Source organism: Eleutherodactylus coqui, chromosome 6 (assembly GCF_035609145.1).
Source record: "Eleutherodactylus coqui strain aEleCoq1 chromosome 6, aEleCoq1.hap1, whole genome shotgun sequence".
Classification (NCBI taxonomy): Eukaryota; Metazoa; Chordata; class Amphibia; order Anura; family Eleutherodactylidae; genus Eleutherodactylus; species Eleutherodactylus coqui.
Genome location: NC_089842.1, coordinates 34133064 through 34155312, shown reverse-complemented (window position 1 = coordinate 34155312; position 22249 = coordinate 34133064). Strand labels below are relative to the sequence as shown.

Genomic DNA, 22249 nt, shown 5'->3' with positions numbered 1-22249 from the left:
TTATAATTATTTTTACACAAATTTGTATAATATTTTCTAGCACAGGTGAAATACTTATTTACCAAGGGTGGATACAAGCAGCGTTCCGTCTAGTCAGCTGAAACTAAGTGCCTATATTGTAATGCTGACATTTTGTTTTTACCAAAACCTTCACTACCCAGCAGCGGCCACCTACTGGTTGTGAGAGAGACAGAATCACAAAATATATAAACAATATACAAATATTATATAGATATGCAGTTATTAAATGTAAAGAGAAATTCTATCAAAAGCTCAGATGTTCTGTCATCTGTTCCTGATGTGTCTCTATTGTCTACGTTATCAAGACTCTTATAAGTCAATCTAGTGCAGTCAGTGCATCTGGCAGGGGTGCTTTCTGTCTCTTGGACTATCTGCCTAGTGGGCGTTTGAACACATACTACCCCTTCCCCCTCATTTCCCAGTGAGCCTTCCATGATCCACCTGGTTATTAATAATCCTCAGGTGTATCCTGCAAAATCATGTACAAATGTCATCACATAGGTGAATGCCCCCCCCCCCCTTTGTCTGTGTACAGCCTTCTGGGGCTGATACCGCCCCAGTGCCATCACGACTGGTCACTAGGTGAAAAAATCCACCTCCGTCTTGTACCCTCTGGGGCTGATACCACCCCAAAGTGCCCGAAATGGGTGATGATACAAATCTTATTCGTAGTACTCACGGTTTTATTATAAGGGCTCACTCCATCTTCATACCCAGGTTGCGCATACCCAGGACACGGTGGTGAATAATCTGAATCCCACCTATCTCAGGACAAAAAAAACCTTATCACTCAGAGAAACAATAACATTTTAGCCGGCTAACATACATTTATACTTACGGGAAATGGGGACGACTCAACTGCTACTGCTATTCATACATTAGTGACATAAGGGCAGTACAATCATATCAGTAAATTGAGTCATTTCCACTTCACCTCTCTGACATGGTGAAATTGGTTTACACATAGACATTCATAATTCTGGGGAATTGTCAGCTCCTGAAGACATACAGGCACTTTAGAAGCAATCTATCAAATATGTCTTGTTTACGAAAAAAATATAAAAGCCCATTCAGTATACTTCTGAAATATAAATTCTCCCTAATTTGCGCTGACAGCAATAAACTCTTATCTATATATATTCTGTCTTTAAGAAGTCAATTGGCAGTCTACCAAAATTAGTGTAATCTTCTACATACGGATGGTGGTTAAATTTACTTGTCACGTCTGTCCATAATGCACTCATCAACAGTAAGTTAGTCAAATAACTGTAGATTTACTTCTCTGAAAAATAACTGATCTAACTGCATTGTATCTTAAGTTGGGACATGTAAAGGTCAAGTTAGTCGTCTGTGTCATCTGGGTCGTTATGTAGCGTGCATGTGACATGTATGTATATATCTGCAGGCTGTTCCCTTCTGTGTCATCAGTCTGTTTAATGCTTAAAAGGTCTTATTCCCTCAGTCAAAGGGAGTCTCTTTACACACGCAATCTTGTCATCACATATACAATCATCATTGACACATTAAACATATCATATTCATACATTCTTTCTAAGGCATAGGAAGCACACAAACACTGTCTACAGAATTATTATAACAGCAACCAGCCAGTCAAGATCAATATCATGCAATCCAAGCATGCAAGCAGATGTGCCCACAAAGCCAATTGATCTTCTCCCAGCAAGAGCAAACGACAGACAATACAAGAAAAGTCACACAAACTCATGAATCCACCGGTTTATGCATTATCAACTTCGGTATGTTCTGAGCCTGTACAATCTACTCCACTCGCTCCGTCCTCCCACGATCCTGGGTGACCCGTGCAAAAGGGCTGCATACACCCAGAACCAACTTGCGTGACTTAGGTCTGGGCTTATTTTGTACATATAGCTACTTTGAAGATGCAGACTATGAGGAAGATAGTGTTACCACTATCAAAAGGATTACCGTCTTCCTCAGCGGTGGATTCCCTACCGATATTGATGTGTATATAGTTTTTATATGCGTCAAACTCATTGGGTATCACTAATACAAGACAGTCTTTCACATAAAACACGCTCTGGCCTGTTGCGCCTCATATGGGTCCCAACGAGAAAAAGCAGAGCTCCTGACCCCAAAAAACTGAACAGCTTTCACCGCTCTCACTTCTCGCAGCCTCCCCCATTAGAGGCTCATCAAGTACTCACAGAATCATACGCATTATAAGACAAATTAAGCATATAGAAAGCAGATCACAATTCACTGGTACACTTCAAATTGCATCACGTCACACATCAAACCACAGAACAGTGAGCAGAGCTCAGGAGACAGGCAGTAACACAGTGGGTTACTTACCTCAGTCTTCCTGTGTCATGGTCCCTGCCTCTAGAGTGTCTGTGACTAGGGGTGCTGTTGTGAGGCCCGCTTCATTCTCCACCAAAAATGCTACGACAAAAATGTATGGCCGTTTAAGGAAGGCTGAGTGTACCTTGTGAATGACGTCATATGACCCATGCTACGGCGATAGCCTGCTGAGGGACAGCAGCGTGTACCCTTTAATTGAAGTCCAGGTGGCCCATGCAGTAGGGCTGCTAACACCAAGACTTCAATACGTCATATGACAGAGGAATTAAATGACAGAGCCCACACAGTTATGGATACATCAAAAATTCCTACCTGATGGTTATCAGGCATCTTTATCTATAGCCCCCTTACATTGGGGTGACACAACATCATCGGACAATTAACTATGCAAGTTTATTGGTTAGTTTTCAATCCAACATTTCATAGGTCAATTTACCACATCTTCGTGTCCATTGGTTACATCTCATTATTCTTAGTATAGTTTTTAAATTCCAAGAAATATCATAGTTCATTGGACAGTTATCAATCTAACCTTTGATTGGTTACTTCTTAGACATTACATGGCATTCATTGAATACATTCTGATTCTCTTGACAAAATTCCAAGTTGCGCAGTAGAAACTTCTTAAAGCTCTTATCTCATCTCAGCATGTGTCTCTGTATATAGCTAAGAACACGGTCACGTGGTATCTAATACATTCCATGATTATTCTGTGGAAAAGGTAATAAATCAAACATCACACACACATTATATATATATATATATATATAGTAGCACCGCGGGGGTTGAAGAGCACTCCAAACCGTCACTTGTCTTTTCTTTAGGTTTATTTACAGTCTTTAACAGGCAACATAAGGTAACTGGGTCTCCAGATAAACAGTAAATGATAGCAACAATGTAAAAGTCTCTGTTCAGGATTAACCCTCCCCAGTCCGGAGGTAACGTCGGTAAACTCCTCAGTTGAGGAAAACCATACAAGTCCTCAGAGGTGCACAGACCTGTGGATGTCCAGAGCGCCGCTGGTCCTTATGCCCACACTCTCTGTGGCTCCAGTCCAAGGGCAGGCGTATCCCCTCCAGGGGTCCTGCTGCAATTAGGTAGCGCCTCATCCACAGCATCTCTCTCTCTCTTCACAGTGGAAGTCACACAAAGCAATTGTAGGCTGTAACTCCCAGACACACCTCCTGTTACCTTCCACCTGTCTCCTTAAATAGCAGGCTGGACAGGTGGTAAGATCTGGCCTGGAGTGGAAGAGGACGGGACTACCTCACAGAGGCTAATAACCTCTGTGACACATACCTTCCACTCCAGACCATTCCTCTTATCCTGTTACATTATATATATATATATATATATATATATATATATATATATACACACACATATATAGATATCCACACACACACACACATACATACATTCATAGTAACATTGTTTGTAAGGCTGAATGAAGACAATGTCCATCTAGTCCAGCCCGTCCAGCCTCCTGTTTTGTTGATCCAGAGGAAGGCAAAAAAACCCCAAGAGCAGAAGCCAAATAGCCCTTTTGGGGAAAAAAATTCCTTCCCGACTCCCTAATGGCAATCAGACTGTTCCCTGGATCAACCCCTAATAGTTCCTACCTGCCTGTATACCCGGATTAACAAATAATCTTAGATTTATAGCCTATAATATCCTTCCTCTCCAGAAAGACATCAAGTCCCCTTTTAAACTCCTCTAAGGATTTTGCCATCACTACGTCCTCAGGCAAAGAGTTCCACAGTCTAACTGCTCTAACAGTAAAGAACCCCTTCTATGTTGGTGATGAAACCTGCTTTCCTCTAAACGTAGCGGATGTCCTCTTGTTACCGTTGCAGTCCTGGGTGTAAACAGATCCTGGGAGAGATCCTTGTAATGTCCCCTCATGTACTTATACATGGTTATTTGGTCGCCTCTTAACCTTCTTTTTTTCTAGAGTAAATAATCCCAATTTTGATAGCCTCTCTGGGTATTCCAGTCCCGTCATTCCATGTATTAGTTTAGTTGCCCTTCTTTGAACCCCCTCCAATACCGTAACATCTTTCCTGAGCACCGGTGACCAGAACCGTACGCAGTATTCCATGTGAGGCTTGACAAGTGCCTTATATAATGGAAGGATAATGTTCTCGCCCTTTGCCCCTATATCTCTTTTAATGCATCCCAAAACTTTATTTGCCTTTGCAGCAGCTGACTGGCATTGCTTACTCCAGTTTAGTCTACAATCCACTAGTACCCCCAGGTCTTTTTCTATTTCGCTTTTCCCTAGCAGTACCCCATTAAGTGAATATTGGTAACATCCATTCTTGCTGCCCATGTGCATAACCTTACATTTATCAACATTGAACTTCATTTGCCATTTTTCTGCCCAAGCCCCCAGCTTATCTAGGTCAGTTTGTAGCCGCACATTGTCCTCCATTGCATTAATTATATTGTGTAATTTTGTGTCATCTGCAAATATTGATATTTTACTGTGCAGCCCCTCTATCAGGTCGTTGATAAATATATTGAACAGAATGGGGCCCAATACTGAACCCTGTGGCACACCACTAGTGACTGTGGCCCAATCAGAGTATGAACCATTTATTACCACTCTCTGCTTTCTATCATTGAGCCAATTTTTAACCCAATTACACACGTTTTCACCCAATCCGAGCTGTCTCATTTTGTATATTAGCCTATTATGTGGCACGGTGTCAAACGCTTTAGAGAAGTCCAGATATACGAGATCAATAGACTCTCCCAGGTCCAGCTTAGAGCTTACTTCATCGTAGAAACTGATCAGATTTGTCTGACATGAGCGACCCTTCATGAATCCATGCTGGTGAGGAGTTATTCCCTTGTTCTCCTTGAGGTGCTCATCGATGGCGTCTCTCAGAATCCCCTCGAAAATTTTTCCCGTTACTGAGGTGAGACTTACCGGTCTGTAGTTACCTGGCTCACTTTTGGTCCCCTTTTTATAAATTGGAACCACGTTGGCAATGTGCCAATCTGATGGTACAACACCGGTCTTGATAGTGTCTAGAAATATTAGGTATAGCGGCCTAGCTATTTCATCACTTAGTTCCCTTAGTATTCTTGGGTGTATTCCATCTGGGCCTGGCGATTTATCGATTTTAATCTTCTTTAACCTGTTCCGCACTTCCTCCTGCGTTAGGTATGACATATTTTGCGAGGGGTTTATTTTATTCCCCTGTATCTCGTGTGGCATTTCCTTTTCGTTTGTGAATACGCTTGAAAGAAACTATTTAATAGAGTTGCCTTCCCTCCATCATCTTCAATGATTCCTCCTGCATTATTTGTTAAAGGGCCAGTGCTCTCCCTGCAAATCCTTTTACTGTTAATATAGTTGAAAAATAGTTTGGGGTTGTTTTTGCTCTCTTTGGCGATCACTCTTTCCGCCTCCTCCTTAGCAATTTTGATTGTATCTTTAGATATATTGTGTTTTTTTTTCCCTGTACGATTTTAGCGCTTCTTCGCTGCCTTCTTGCTTTAGTAGTTTGAACGCTTTCTTTTTTTCGTTTATTGCCCCTCTTACCGTCTTGTCGAGCCACATCGGTTTCCTTTTAGTTGAGATTCTTTTATTTTTAAAGAGAATGAACTGCTCACATGAGGTGATTAGGATCATTTTGAACTTTTCCCATTTGTCCTTCGTACTGGCATTTTTGAGGATGTTGTCTAAAGATGAGCGAACACCAAAATGTTCGGGTTCACGTTATTCGAAACGAACTTCCCGCGATGTTCGGGTGTTCGTTTCGAATAAGGAACCCCATTGAAGTCAATGGGCGACCGGAACATTTTTGTATTTCGCCGATGCTCGCTAAGGTTTTCATGTGTGAAAATCTTGGCAATTCAAGAAAATGATGGGAACGACACAGCAAGTTCTCCTCTGCCACAGCTGTAACAGCTGTGGCAGAGAAGAACGATGTTAGCCCATTGAATTCAATGGAGCCGTCAATACAGCCGACTCCACTGAATGCAATGGGCTGCCGGCGATCGCGGGATGAATTGTCGGAAAGGGGTTAAATATATAAGCCCTTTCCTGCAATTCATCCAGAAATGTGTAAAAATAAAAAATATATATATACTCACCTGGTGCCGGCAGACGGAGTTCAGCGCAGCAGGCTGCAGTTCTCCTGAACTGTTCTGAACAGCTGTGAGTAGTATTCAGCAGCCGTGGATTTAAAATCCCCGCCTGCTGAATACGATGCCTCTAAATGGTCACAGCCTGACCAATCAGAGGCCAGCCCTCACTCACACCCATTCATGAATTCCAGTCACTGATGCTCGTTCTTGTGTAAAAGCACAGGAATGATAATCGCTGGAACGGCCTGCCGGGTTCTATTGCGCTCCAAGTCCTGGAGGAAACTGTTAGTACCAAGGATAGGCAACTACTAAAAGTGAGGGTAAGTTCTGTTTTACATTTAGCTGGTGTCGTTTATATATATGAACACAAATTTTGACCTTCTATTTTAGGAGTTATTGTACTTGTAACTTTTTGCTTGGGTTGCATTTTAGCTGCTAGATTCACTGGCTATACTCCTTTAAAACATAACTTTTAATAATAATAAAGACAAACAAAACATATAAAAGAGACGGTCTACCCTGGCAGACCAGGTAAACAAAGTGGACGGGAAGGTCTTATCTTGCAAAAAGACCAAACAGTGTGAATATGACCCACCAAATATTTGGCTAATACCATTTTTTATGCATCTGTTATGACAAATTAACAATTTAACACAATTTTGAATGAAGGTGTCTGTGTACTATATGGAAAGTGCTGAGTGGCATTTTGACAATGAGCCAGGTGTCTACTCTCAGAAAATATATGGGTACAGTCGGTCAGTATGATTTTTTTTATTTTACAATTTAGGTTTTATCTGTAAATGTCAGAAATGTGAAACTCGTCCTGAATACTGGAGGTGCAAAATGCACAGATGCCCCCAGCAATAGAAGGGTGAAATTTACATGAGGAAATCTTTGATCTTTCTATTTGCAGCGGGAATGGGGTCTCAATCGCTGCACAGAGGATGCCTACCTTTATCTGAATGCGGCAACAGCGGCACCATAAGCATAAAGCAAGGACGATCTGGGGTTGGCGTTTCATGCTGCAGCTCTGACAACTGTACTCCCGGTCTTCTCAAACGTAAGTCATCCATCACTGCTTTTTTTTTTCTAAATAGAAACGTGGTTTGGTAAATCTTTCATAGACTTTACAGCTCCTAGTTTACCAGCACAGCAGAATTACCATTCTGAATAATTAAGGAATAATGTATAATTCGGTAATGCGGCACAATATTACTCGGGTCTGTACAATATTGAGCTCCTTACAACAGCCAAAAATGTTGTCTTCCCCTTTCATAATCCCCCACAGATCCTATGCAAAACCCATTTGTTTGCTCCACTCCATCAATCATGCTTCATTTTGATGCATGACCAGGGTACGCCAGACTCACCACAGGCATACTACCCTCCTCCAGTACCCCCAATAAATAGACCAGACCATGTCCTCTTTTGGGATATTTTGGCCACAGCAGCCATTTTATTGAATAACATAACAAATTACAACTTTTAAATAACAGAGAGGAGGCCCTTGGTGACACAACCAAAACTTAAGGTGGTCTGGTGCTTTGTACATAAAAAATGAACCCTGACCTCAACCATACCCCCCGCCCCGGAGACACCAGTAGGCCCCCCATTGGGAGGCTAGAAAATCAAAAATTGATCAAGTCCACCCAGGATCCCTTCTCTGGCTTTCCCCAATGCACCAGACCCAACCACAATGAACCAACAGGGTAGGAATTCTTACAGGTGAGGCCGTACCCACCATAACTCCCTCCACCCAATATAAAACCCACTTTGAAGGACGCCCCCCATCCGCCACAGCCTGCCACGACATGATATACAATTTTCAAACCTACTCTAAACCTTATAATTCCAACTCTGCCTTCAAGGACACCATTTTTCTGAAGCCTCTCTATAGGAAGGGTGGGTGAGACTCTCTTCTCTGTCTTTTTAAAGATGGTGCCTAAATGCTCCACCCGCTTTTAACCCTTTCTATCCCCTCACTCCATCAGCTCTCCACCAATCCCATTTGAACTACACTTCTACCCACTCCAACTAACTAATTTCATCACTATTACATCTAAATTAACCCCTTTTTGCCTTCCTCTGCTCACTGACAATCCTGTCATGCAGGGCTTCGCCTTGTGGGCCCTTCTGGGGGGCCCCGCTACAGCCCTGTGCTTTTCAGCTGCATGTCACTCTATCATTAGCTGTGCAAGTCGGTGTGTTTTTAACATTAGAAAGTCCCATTGACAATTGCTTGAAAAAAAAGCAGTGATATGGCGTGAAAAAAAACGCAAGTGGGCAGGAGCCCTAAGGCCTCATGTCCACGGGGAAAATCAGGCCCACTACGGATTCTACATGTAGAATCCGTAGCGGGTCCCTCCTGACCCGCGGACATGAGCGCTGAAAATAAGAATTTACCTATCCGTAGCGGGCGGGGAAGGTCTGCTGTTCCTCACGACCGGATCTGCTTTTTCGGCCGGCGGATGAATTCGTCACGCCGGTGGCACGTCGCCGGCACGTCGTCGACGTGCCGCGCGCATGCGCCGGGCACATCCGCCGAGCCGAAGCAAGAAAGATCCGGCCGTGAGGAAGAGAAGACTTTCCCGGTCCGCTCCGGATGGGTAAATACTTTTAAATTCCTATTTTAGGTCTCCCGCGGATCTGGACGGCTTCCATAGGCTTCAATAGAAGCCCGCGGGAGACCCGCACGAAAATGGAGCATGGTCCAGATTTTTTCATGCTCCATTTTTTTTAAAATCCCTTTTATTGACCATCCGCGGGTATTTATCTACCCGCGGGTGGTCAATGCATCCCTATGGGATGCGGATCCGCATGCGGGAGATCCGCTGCGGATCTTAAATCATATTTTGCCCGTGGACATGAGGCCTTAGAGGAAGAAAAAAAAAGAAAAATACATTTTTTTATCAGCACATTTAAACAACCAGAAACCAATTACAAACATTTAAAAATCCTAAAATAGGCCCAATGCCCACGAATGGATTATAGCTGCGGAATTCATGGCCAGATGCCCACCACGAATTCCGCAGCAATGTCCATTCATAGACATGCTATGTTAAAAGATTCTCCCCTGCCCACAAGCAGAAATCAACTGCAATTTTCCGCTTGAGGGGGAGAATCGCAGCATGTTCTATTTTGTGCAGAAAATCGCATGGACGGCTTTCATTGCAGTCAATGGAAGTCATCCGTTCCGCGATACATCTGCAGTGAGCACTGTGGAAGTATCACGGGATTATGTGTCATAGCCCAGTGCTGATGCTTCATGTGCTGCACTGCGAATGCACGCCAGCTCATCAGCCAAGACACTTGCGGCGGATCTGGACAGGTGAGTATAGGGTCTCTTGGGGGCATTGGGTCTGATTCCGCTGCGATATTCCGCAGTCTGAATCCGACCCAGCTGTGGGCATGAGGCCATAGTTTAAAAAAGGTAAAAGCAGACACCTATAATAAACAGTGACCCCCATAAACATTATTATAAACACACAAGTGCAAAATATTACTAATATGAAAATGCAAATACAGTAACTCATACCTTAGGTATGTATCATTTACAAAGACTGTTAAAGGGATTCTGACAACAACATTATATTAAACTGGCCCCATAGCGCTCCCCTGGCATATTACACACGAGGGCTCAGTCAGACAGGCGTTTTTAGCTGCACATGTTTTTTGCGTTTGCGATTTGCATTTATTAGAACCAATGCTTTTCAATGGCAGTGGTCAAATGTCCAATTTTTACCTGCGCAAAAAATTTCCACAGGTCAAAAATAGGACAGCGAATTGCAAGATGCACGTAACTGCAGCATCAGGATTCTTTGGATGTGGTCAATGGGGCCTGCGGCAGTAGCGGCGTCCCCATTGACAACATACAGAGAAGACCGCGATCTCCTGCCACAGCTGTGACAGCTGTGGCCACAGATTTCTTCATCCCCCGCGGGGATTCTCCTCATCACTGAACACTGTGACAGCACTGTCACAGTGTTCAGTGACAAGGGGACTCCCCGCGAGGATGAATTCCCCTCTCACAGCCTGCTTAAAGGGCTGCCTCTGATTGGCTGTGCGTTGTGACCAATCAGAGGCAGTGCTCAGCATTGAATGACAGCTGAGCACTGCCTGTGATTAGACCCTGTGCTCAGCCAATCAGAGGCAGCATTTAGCCATTCAATGAATTCAATAAATGGCTGAATTATTTCAGTGACGCAATTTTTTGCCACATGTCTTGTGTGTGCGTTTTACACAAGTAAATGCGCAGCAAAAAACACTCATCTGACTGAGGCCTGAGGACGCTTCCACAAGGGGTGACAACCATATTGATGCACTTCGTGGAGGCGGGGATTTTAAACCTCCAATCCAGGAAGGGCTGCCGGCTGTCTACAGAAAAGTGCGCCGGAGATGATAGTGCCTGATAGGTGATGTATTTTTTAATATTTTTTTTTATGCACATAGGCCTTACTTTAGGGCTTTGACAGTAAGATTTTCTACTGTCAAAGTTGCATCTCATTGCACGAAAACCGCATTTTCATGCAATGCAAGACAAAGGAAAGGTCCATAGGGAAACATGGGCTACAAAATATCGCAAATCCCAGCAGTATAGAGCATGCCACAATTTTGTATTCTCGCAATGTGACATCCTACAAAACATTGTTCATGTGGTAGAACCCATTGGAAAGGATGGGCTCCACATTTATACGATTTGTAGCACTGTTGCATCGCAAGAAAATCACACAATTTTGTTGGCCGTGGGGAAGCGGCCTAAATGTCACAGGCGTATTACAGCAAGCACTTTCCTTATTTTTGTAAAGACTGCACTTTTATTGTGCTCCAAGCCATATGCAAATCAGCTCACCGTGAGTCACGGAGGCGAGCCGCTTAAAGCCCCAAGTCACTCTGTCCAGTCATCCTGCATGTCCCTCCAGCATTCTGGCTCCCCAACCCTTTCTGCTTATGTCAGCACAAACAGCGCTGTGCGGCTCTCGGAGACAACCGGACGTGGACTTGTGCTTTTTGTGCACAGTGTCATATGTTGTACACAAAGCATGATCAGTCTAGGTATAAAGATGTACAACCAGCACTGAAGAAACAAGCCACATATAAAATGCACAAAGCATGGTCAGCCAAACTGAGTAAAGAATTTACCAGAGCAAAGGGGAGGATTGGGCTGATACCCCACACATATGACTCCAGTACAGGGGCTTCTTCAAAGGTGACCAGAGGCGGCTCATGTGTTTTTATATAAAGGAGGATAATGGAAGGCTAACAGGCATCACCTGCAGCAACAAGCATCACAAATTACACTGACAGATCAGTGTTAGCATGCAAAAGGAAAAAAAAAAAACAGGCCTGTTCATTCCAAGTTGGAAGTAACAAGAATGCCTTGTGTGACCTCTTGTGTTTGTGTATTGCATGGAAGATGATTTCTTTTTACTGTACAGAGAAGGGCACCAAGAAGTGTCTTGATTGTGATGTTAATGTAGTCGCCCAGAGTTGGGGTGTCTTTAGAGTAGGTGTATGTCCGTTTTGTGTAAACTGTTTTGTGTGTATCTGTCTCACCTAACTTGTTCATTGTGTCTGGTATCATGATAGTTCAGAAGTAGTTGAGGGGCGGAGTCTAGAGTAGTGGAGAAGAGAGTGTGTAGAGATGTAGTCGGCGGAGGAGGAAGTGTCAGTGGGAGGGTGAAGCTCACTTTTGCTTCTGCCTGCGCAGAGGCGTGGGCCTTTCTCATTTGCCGTGGGATATCTCCCCTCCGGGGACTGAAGCTCAGAGTAATGGCTTCTGTTATGACAAACTGGGAGGAGTAGCTAGCTGACGAGGAAAGGCAGGAATTGTGTGGATCCACTGTGTCAGGAATGTACGCCCAGGGATCATCTATCAGATAACTTGGACTGAAGACACCTAGAATCGGATAGGAAAGTGCCTCCTAGTATAACGTGTGTGTAACAAAGGTGAATCAGAAGGAAGCCTCCGGAAGTGTTGTGTCTAAAAATATCATTTTGCTTTATTCTTGGAAAATCAAAGTTGGATTCTGTGAGTAAAGAAAACCGTGTACCTCCAGTTTTGAAAACTATCTTTGTCTGTGGACTCTTTCATTAAATGATGAGCAACCGGTTTCTGGAAAAAAACGTACTGGCATTACGTGACAACAACAATAAGACTGTTCACTAACGTTTACATCTGCCTGTTCTTTTTGCACTGCGCACGACCAAGCTGGACTTTTTGCCGCCATTGTTGGGGAGGGATCACAGAGCCACGCGTAACAACCATCTTGAGAACCCCGTGGTCTCTTCCGCAAAGGCTTGCCTCCGCTCGCCGGCCACATTAATAGGCTCTAACACAGGGACAACTGCTTCATCAAAGAGAAGGGTAGAGGTCATCAGGTTCTTCATAGGTTGATACATTACGGTTTATGTGTGATGCAGACAAGTCAACTTTTTATTTCTTTCTCCTGTTCTCTTATAGCTCCACAAAAAAACCATAACCCCAATGGAGTGATCTGCCCATCCTGCGCTACTGCTGAATCTACCTCGTGTGACACCTCAGATACTATCCAGTGTACAGGGGATGAGAATATTTGTCTTTTCAGGACAACTAAAACAGGTTTCAATAACTATTTTATTTTTGTACTTTGGTTTATAGGGAACCATTGATTAAGATTGAAAGTATCTCTACATAAGATTTCTTACCAACACTGAACTAGTGAATTAAATAGTCCTTGACTGCCCATTTAGGGGCCAGTAAAAGTATTTGCGGTTACTAGAATGGCCAATTGAAGAAAAACCTTTCCTGTTTTCACATGTAAACATCTTATAGCTTATCGGGCTTGTAAGTCCGGTACAAAACATATACCAAATAAACCTCATTTATGAAAGATACTTTTTCACTGGGTAGATTCTAATCTCTGTGCTAAAACTTAACCTTTAATAATATTAAATGTAAAAAATAGAGAAACATCTGACGTACACACAAGGTGGGCATACGGCCACCTATATAAAATCAAAGGGAGGAAAAATAGTGCAATACCCAAAAATGGATAGACGATACACTAACAGAACAATCACATCATTTATAGCGAATCGATGGGCTTTATGGTATTAGTCACAGGAATGACATGGGGTGTTGCGCTAAACTCCCTATATATTTACTAAGGCGAATTGGTGCTGTATTCCTTTAGCGTATAATAGGAGTGGCACCAAAATAAAAGGCCAATTGCGTCTCACTGTACAGACAACAATATCCAAAAGGATATTGGATAGAGATGAGCGAGCACCAAAATGCTCGGGTGCTCGTTACTCGAGACGAACTTTTCGCGATGCTCGAGGGTTCGTTTCGAATAACGAACCCCATTGAAGTCAATGGGCGACCCGAGCATTTTTGTATATCGCCGATGCTCGCTAAGGTTTTCGTTTGTGAAAATCTGGGCAATTCAAGAAAGTGATGGGAACGACACAGCAACAGATAGGGCAGGCGAGGGGCTACATGTTGGGCTGCATCTCAGGTTCCCAGGTCCCACTATTAAGCCACAATAGCGGCAAGAGTGCCCCCCCCCCAAACAACTTTGACTTCTGAAAAGCCCTCATTAGCAATGCATACCTTAGCTAAGCACCACACTACCTCCAACAAAGCACAATCACTGCCTGCATGACACTCCGCTCCCACTTCTCCTGGGTTACATGCTGCCCAACCCCCCCCCCCTGCACGACCCAGTGTCCACAGCGCACACCAAACTGTCCCTGCCCAGCCTTCAGCTGCCCTCATGCCACGCCACCCTCATGTCTATTTATAAGTGCGTCTGCCAGAGGTACCGCAGGCACACACTGCAGAGGGTTGGCACGGCTAGGCAGCAACCCTCTTTAAAAGGGGCGGGGCGATAGTCCACAATGCTGTACATAAGCAATGAGAAATACAATCCTGTGCCACCTTCATCAGGAGCTGCACACGTGGGCATAGCAATGGGGAACCCATGTGCCAAACACTATTCATTCTGTCAAGGTGTCTGCATGCCCCAGTCAGACCACGTTTTTTTATAAATAGTCACAGGCAGGTACAACTCCGCAATGGGAATTCCGTGTGCACCCACAGCATGGGTGGCTCCCTGGAACCCACCGGCTGTACATAAATGTATCCCATTGCAGTGCCCTGGACAGCAGAGCTAACGTCAGATTAAATGCAGGTTGGCTTCGGCCCACACTGCATGCCCCAACCTGACCGGGGTTTTTAATTCATAGACACAGGCAGGTACAACTCCCTATTGTGAAGTCCCTGTGGACCGACAGCATGGGTGGGTGCCAGGAAGCCACCGGCGGTACATAAATATATCCCATTGCATTGCCCATCACAGCTGAGGTAATGTCATGTTTAATGCAGGTGGGCTTCGGCCCACACTGCATGCCCCAGTCAGGCTGGGGTTCTTTAGAAGTGGACACATGCAGTTACAACTCCCTGTGGACCCACAGCATGGGTGGCTCCCTGGAACCCACCGGCGGTACATAAATATATCCCATTGCATTGCCCATCACAGCTGAGGTAATGTCATGTTTAATGCAGGTGGGCTTCGGCCCACACTGCATGCCCCAGTCAGACTGGGGTTCTTTAGAAGTGGACACATACAGTTACAACTCCGTGTGGACCGACAGCATGGGTGGGTGCCAGGAAGCCACCGGCGGTACATAAATATATCCCATTGCATTGCCCATTACAGCTGAGGTAATGTCATGTTTATTGCAGGTGGGCTTCGGCCCACACTGCATGCCCCAGTCAGACTGGGGTTCTTTAGAAGTGGACACATGCAGTTACAACTCCCTGTGGACCGACAGCATGGGTGGGTGCCAGGAAGCCACAGGCGGTACATAAATATATCCCATTGCAGTGCCCAACACAGCTGATGTTACGTCAGCTGTAATGCAGGTGGGCTAAAAATTAATTGGATTACACTGTAGGCGAGGGCCCCCAAAAATTGGTGTACCAACAGTACTAATGTACCTGAGAAAAATTGCCCATGCCCAACCAAGAGGGCAGGTGAAACCCATTAATCGCTTTGGTTAATGTGGCTTAATTGGTAACTAGGCCTGGAGGCAGCCCAGTAAAAATAAAAATTGGTTGAGGTGAAAGTTTCAACGCTTTAATGAGCATTGAAACGTATAAAAATTGTTTAGAAAAATTATATGACTGAGCCTTGTGGGCCTAAGAAAAATTGCCCGTTCGGCGTGATTATGTAAGGTTTCAGGAGAAGGAGCAGGAGGAGGAGGAATATTATACACAGATTGATGAAGCAAAAAGGTCCCCGTTTTTGATGGTGATAGAGAATGATGCTTCCATCCGCGGGTGCAGCCTACGTATTGTTTAGGTATCGCTGCTGTCCGCTGGTGGAGAAGAGAAGTCTGGGGAAATCCAGGCTTTGTTCATCTTGATGAGTGTAAGCCTGTCGGCACTGTCGGTTGACAGGTGGGTACGCTTATCCGTGATGATTCCCCCAGCCACACTAAACACACTCTCTGACACGACGCTAGCTGCAGGACAAGCAAGCACCTCCAGGGCATACAGCGCGAGTTCAGGCCACATGTCCAGCTTCGACACCCAGTAGTTGTAGGGGGCAGAGGCGTCACGGAGGACGGTCGTGCGATCGGCTACGTACTCCCTCACCATCCTTTCACAGTGCTCCCGCCAACTCAGCCTTGACTGGGGAGCGGTGACACAGTCTTGCTGGGGAGCCAGAAAGCTGGCAAAGGCCTTGGATAATGGTCCCCTGCCTGCGCTGTACATGCTGCCTGATCTCTGCGCCTCCCCTGCTACCTGGGCCGCGGAAATGCGCCTTCGGCCACTAGCGCTGTCGGATGGGAAGTTTACCATTAGTTTGTCCACCAGCGCCCTGTAGTATAGCATCATTCTCGAACCCCTTTCCTCTTCGGGAATGAGAGTGGAAAGGCACTCCTTAGACCGAGGGTCGAGCAGTGTGTACACCCAGTAATCCGTAGTGGCCAGAATGCGTGTAACGCGCGGGTCACGAGAAAGGCATCCTAACATGAAGTCAGCCATGTGTGCCAGGGTACCTTTACGCAACACATGGCTGTCCTCACTCGGAAGATCACTTTCAGGATCCTCCTCCTCCTCCGGCCATACACGCTGAAAGGATGACAGGCAAGCAGCATCTGTACCCTCAGCAGTGGGTCAAGCTGTCTCTTCCCCCTCCTCCTCATGCTCCTCCCCCTCCTCCTTCTCCTCAACGCGCTGAGATATAGACATGAGGGTGCTCTGACTATCCAGCGACATACTGTCTTCCCCCGACTCCGTTTCCGAGTGCAAAGCGTCTGCCTTTATGCTTTGCAGGGAACTTCTCAAGAGGCATAGCAGAGGAATGGTGACGCTAATGATTGCAGCATCCCCACTCAGCATCTGGGTAGACTCCTCAAAGTTTCCAAGGACCTGGCAGATGGCTGCCAACCAGGCCCACTCTTCTGTAAATAATTGAGGAGGCTGACTCCCACTACGCCGCCCATGTTGGAGTTGGTATTCCACGATAGCTCTACGCTGCCCATAGAGCCTGGCCAACATGTGGAGCGTAGAGTTCCACTGTGTGGGCACGTCGCACAGCAATCGGTGCACTGGCAGATGAAACCGATGTTGCAGGGTCCGCAGGGTGGCAGCGTCCATCTTGGAGTTGCGGAAATGTGCGCTGACCCGGCGCACCTTTCCGAGCAGGTATGACAAGTGTGGGTAGCTTTTCAGAATGCGCTGAACCACCAAATTAAAGACATGGGCCAGGCATGGCACGTGTGTGAGGCTGCCGAGCTGCAGAGCCGCCACCAGGTTACGGCCGTTGTCACACACGACCATGCCCGGTTGGAGGCTCAGCGGCGCAAGCCAGCGGTCGGTCGGCTCTGTCACACCCTGCAGCAGTTCGTGGGCCGTCTGCCTCTTCTCTCCTAAGCTGAGTAGTTTCAGCACGGCCTGCTGATGCTTGCCCACCGCTGTGCTGCCATGCCGCGTGACACCGACTGCTGGCGACGTGCTGCTGCTGACACATCTTGATTGCAAGACAGAGGTTGCGTAGAAGGTGGAGGAGGGTGGTTTAGTGGAGGAAGCATACACCGCCGCACATACCACTACCGAGCTGGGGCACGCAATTCGGGGGGTGGGTAGGACGTGAGCGGTCCCAGGCTCTGACTCTGTCCCAGCCTCCACTAAATTCACCCAATGTGCCGTCAGGGAGATATAGTGGCCCTGCCCGCATGTGCTTGTCCACGAGTCTGTTGTTAAGTGGACCTTGGCAGTAACCGCGTTGGTGAGGGCGCGTACAATGTTGCGGGAGACGTGGTCGTGCAGGGCTGGGACGGCACATCGGGAAAAGTAGTGGCGACTGGGAACCGAGTAGCGCGGGGCCGCCGCCGCCGCCATCATGCTTTTGAAAGCCTCCGTTTCCACAAGCCTATACGGCAGCATCTCCAGGCTGATCAATTTGGCAATGTGCACGTTTAACGCTTGAGCGTGCGGGTGCGTGGCGGCGTACTTGCGCTCGCGCTCAAACAGTGGCGCTAGCGACGTCTGGACGCTGCGCTGAGAGACATTGCTGGATGGGGCCGAGGACAGCGGAGCTGAGGGTGTGGGTGCAGGCCAAGAGACGGTAGTGTCTGTGTCCTGAGAGGGGGGTTGGACCTCAGTGGCAGGTTGGGGCACAGGGGGAGAGGCAGTGGTGCAAACCGGAGGCGGTGAACGGCCTTCGTCTCACCTTGTGGGGTGCTTGGCCATCATATGCCTGCGCATGCTGGTGGTGGTGCCTCCCCAGCTGATCTTGGCGCGACAAAGGTTGCAAACCACTGTTCGTCGGTCGTCAGGCGTCTCTGTGAAAAACTGCCACACCGTAGAGCACCTTGACCTCTGCAGGGTGGCATGGCGCGAGGGGGCGCTTTGGGAAACAGTTGGTGGATTATTCGGTCTGGCCCTGCCTCTACCCCGGGCCACCGCACTGGCTCAGCCTGTGCCCACACCCTGACCTGGGCCTCCGCTTCCTCGCCCGCGTCCACGTCCTCTAGGCCTACCCCTACCCCCCAGCATGGTGTATTACCAGTAGTGCAGAAACAGAACGCTGTAATTAAATGTGCCGCTTATTAGCCTGTGGTTGGAGGCTGACTTCGCTTACGGAACGCCAGGAAATAATTTTGCGCAAGCCTGCTGTAACACTTAGCTGGCTGCGTATGAATTTGGAGAACTACTACACCCAGCAGAGACCCAGAACACTGAGGACACTCACAGGCAGCCCAAATAGATTTTTTTTTCCCCAAATTTTTTTGCAAAGGCCCACTGCCTACATTCAATCAATATGTCTTCTGTCCCTGCCTAAGCGCTTCTGGCCCTGGAGTATGTCAAAGAACTGCAGAATGTTGCACTGTGAACTGCAATACAGCGGTGATTTCACAGCCCAGACAGAGCCAGGAAATAATTTTGCGCAAGCCTGCTGTAACACTTAGCTGGCTGCGTATGAATTTGGAGAACTACTACACCCAGCACAGACCCAGAACACTGAGGACAATGACAGGCAGCCCAAATAGATTTTTTTCCCCAAATTTTTTTGCAAAGGCCCACTGCCTATATTCAATCAATATGTCTTCTGTCCCTGCCTAAGCGCTTCTGGCCCTGGAGTATTACTGCAGGGCGCAATGCTCTGCACGGCCGATATACCAAAAAAAAAAAAATGTGCAACACTGCAAAAAGCAGCCTCCACAGTACTGCACACGGTTAGATGTGGCCCTAAGAAGGACCGTTGGGGTTCTTGAAGCCTAAAATACTCCTAACACTCTCCCTATAGCAGCTCCACCAAGATACCACTTTCCCTCCTCTATGTCAGAACGCATCTGTGGCGAGCCGCGGGAGGGCCCGATTTTTATACTCGGGTGACACCTGATCTCGCCAGCCACTCACTGCAGGGGGGTGGTATAGGGCTTGAACGTCGCAGGGGGAAGTTGTAATGCCTTCCCTGTCTTTCAATTGGCCAGAAAAGCGCTCTAACGTCCCAGAGATGAAAGTGAAAGTAACCCGAACATCGCTTGGTACTCGTTACGAGTAACGAGCATCTCGAACACGCTAATACTCGAACGAGTATCAAGCTCGGACGAGTACGTTCGCTCATCTCTAATAATGGATAAATGATGTGCTGACAAATAATCTGCATCTACTACACGAAGGCATGTGACTTTATAGTTATTAGTCACTGGGATAACATTAGATATTAAACTGCACTCCTAGTAGATGTTTTTTCCTTAATTAGGTAGATAGATACTGCATTTAAAGGGGTTGTCTCGCGAAAGCAAGTGGGGTTAAGTACTTCTTTATGGCCATATTAATGCACTTTGTAATATACATCGTGCATTAAAAATGAGCCATACAGAAGTTATTCACTTACTTGCTCCGTTGCTGGCGTCCCCGTCTCCATGGCTCCGTCTAATTTCGGTGTCTTCTTGCCTTTTTAGATGCGCTTGCGCAGATGGGTCTTCTCCCTTCGGCTCAGCTCGTCAGCATCGGCGTTTTGGCTCCGCCCCCTTGTACAGCTGTGGCAGAGAAGAACGATGTTTTCCCATTGAATTCAATGGAGCCGGCAATACAGCTGGCTCCACTGAAAGCAACGGGCTGCCGGCGAGCGCGGGATGAATTTTCGGGAAGGGCTTAAAAATATAAGCCCTTCCCTGAAATTCATCCAGAAATGTGTAAAAACAAACAAACAAAAAATTTATAAATATATATACATAAATATATATATATATATATATATATATATATATACATACTCACCTGGTCCCGGCAGACGGAGTTCAGCCGCGGCCGGCGGCATTTCCCCTGAACTGCTCTGAGTAGTATTCAGCAGCCGGGGATTTAAAATCCCCGCCTGCTGAATGAGCTGCCTCTGATTGGTCACAGCCTCACCAATCAGAGGCAGCTCTCACTCACACCCATTCATGAATTCATGAATGACAGCTGAGAGCTGCTCCTGATTGGTCCCTGCGCTGAGCCAATCAGAGGCAGCACTCACTCACCCATTCATGAATTCATGAATGGGTGTGAGTGAGAACTGCCTCTGATTCGTCAGGCTGTGACCAATCAGAGGCAGCTAATTCAGCAGGCGGGGATTTTAAATCCCCGGCTGCTGAATACTACAGAGAGCAGTTCAGGACAACTGCCGCCGGCCGCGGCTGCACTCAGTCTGCCGGGACCAGGTGAGTATATATTTTTTTTATTTTTACACATTTCTGGATGAATTGCAGGGAAGGGCTTGTGTATTTAAGCCCTTCCCGAAAATTCATCGTGAGATCGGCCGCAGCGCATTGCTTTCAATGGAGCCGGCTGTACTGGACGGCGCTGCACGGCTCCGGCCCGTTTCGATTGAAACGCGGCTAGGAGCAGTTTTTTCGGACGATTTTTCGGCCCCGGTCACGCGATTTGCGGATGCGCATCCGTCATGCGATCTGCAAATCGCGGGAAAAAACGCCCGTGTGACTAAGGCCTAAATGATGTGATTGTTCTGTTAGCACATCATCTACCCATTTTTGGGTATTGCACTATTTTTCCTCCCTTTCATTTTATATAGTTGGCCGTATGCCCACCTTGTGTGTACGTCAGATGTTTCTCAATTTTTTTAATTTAATATTATTAAAGGTTATGTTTTAGCAGAGATTAGAATCTACCCAGTGAAAAAAAAGTGAATTTGAAAATTTAGATTCTTCTGCTACAGTGAATAAGTCATTTATGAAAGAAGTCTCTCAGGAAAAAAGAAAAAAAGATACCCTATCACAGCAAAGCTTTTATTTCCAGGAAAATTTATGAAAAAGCTGTACTTTGGTCAGATTTTATGAGGCCTCCTATTGTGGAACATGACATCTTTGTGTATCTTCGCAGGAGAACTGTCAACAGCCGTGCGAGGATGCGCAACAAAGTCCTACTGTGATCTTGGCAGGCAGTTCTATAACATTGAAGGATCAACAACGGAAGTTACACAAAGCTGCACCAGTGGCGGCATAAGTACCCAATAAGTCGTCCTGACTCCAGCCATTCTGTGTCTTCTACTGCTGAAATTGTTCCTCTAACAGTTGTAAACAAGAGAAGTTTACAGGATGGAATATTTTATAGGATTCCTTTATGGTGGCAGGTTTTTGTTTCTAATAATCCTTGGCTAATACATTAATAAACACTTCTTTGCTGCATTTATTACTTTTATTGCTTTTTATTCTCTAATTTTACTCTTCCTTCCCATAGAGCTTCCACGGTTAATTCAATAACTTGTGAAATGACTCCTCCCCCACTTCACCAAAAAACCCTACTTTTTCTTCCTCATCAGTTGCAAATACTGCAAGCTGAAAGCATCTTAAAGGGGTTGTCCCGTGAAAGCAAGTGGGGTTCAGCACTTCTGTATGGCCATATTAATGCACTTTGTAATATACATCGTGCATTAAATATGAGCCATACAGAAGTTATACACTTACCTGCTCTCATGCTGGCATCCCCGTCTCCATGGCGCCGACTAACACTGTCTTCTCCTTCCTTTAGACGCGCTTGCGCTGTGCGGTCTTCTGCTTTGTTCAATGGAGCAGCTCCGGCGTGCTCGCGCCGCTGAGGTCTTCTGCGCATGCGCAGACCAGCTCTCCGGCCATCCGGAAAAGATAGCGCATATAGAGCACATATAAAGCACATTCTGTCCGGCCAATTTTACACCTACCGCAAAAGATAGGTCTGGAGCTATCTTTCAGCCAGAATATACCGGACGGTCCCACAGACTCCTATGGGAGCTACTGGAAAAGGGTG

At 46.2% G+C, this 22249-nt stretch overlaps 1 protein-coding gene across 1 annotated transcript in view; it reads left to right on the top strand.

The window, feature by feature from the left end:
* LOC136632014 (phospholipase A2 inhibitor and Ly6/PLAUR domain-containing protein-like) overlaps positions 1 to 21616 on the top strand; it is a 34940-nt gene extending 13324 nt beyond the window's left edge. Inside the window, exons 3-5 of the mRNA XM_066606550.1 lie at positions 7379 to 7525; positions 12926 to 13063; positions 21347 to 21616. Of these exons, the coding sequence (XP_066462647.1) occupies positions 7379 to 7525; positions 12926 to 13063; positions 21347 to 21480 (419 nt within the window). The 3' untranslated portion in view covers positions 21481 to 21616. The remainder of the gene's footprint in view (positions 1 to 7378; positions 7526 to 12925; positions 13064 to 21346) is intronic.
* The last annotated feature ends 633 nt before the right edge of the window (positions 21617 to 22249 follow it).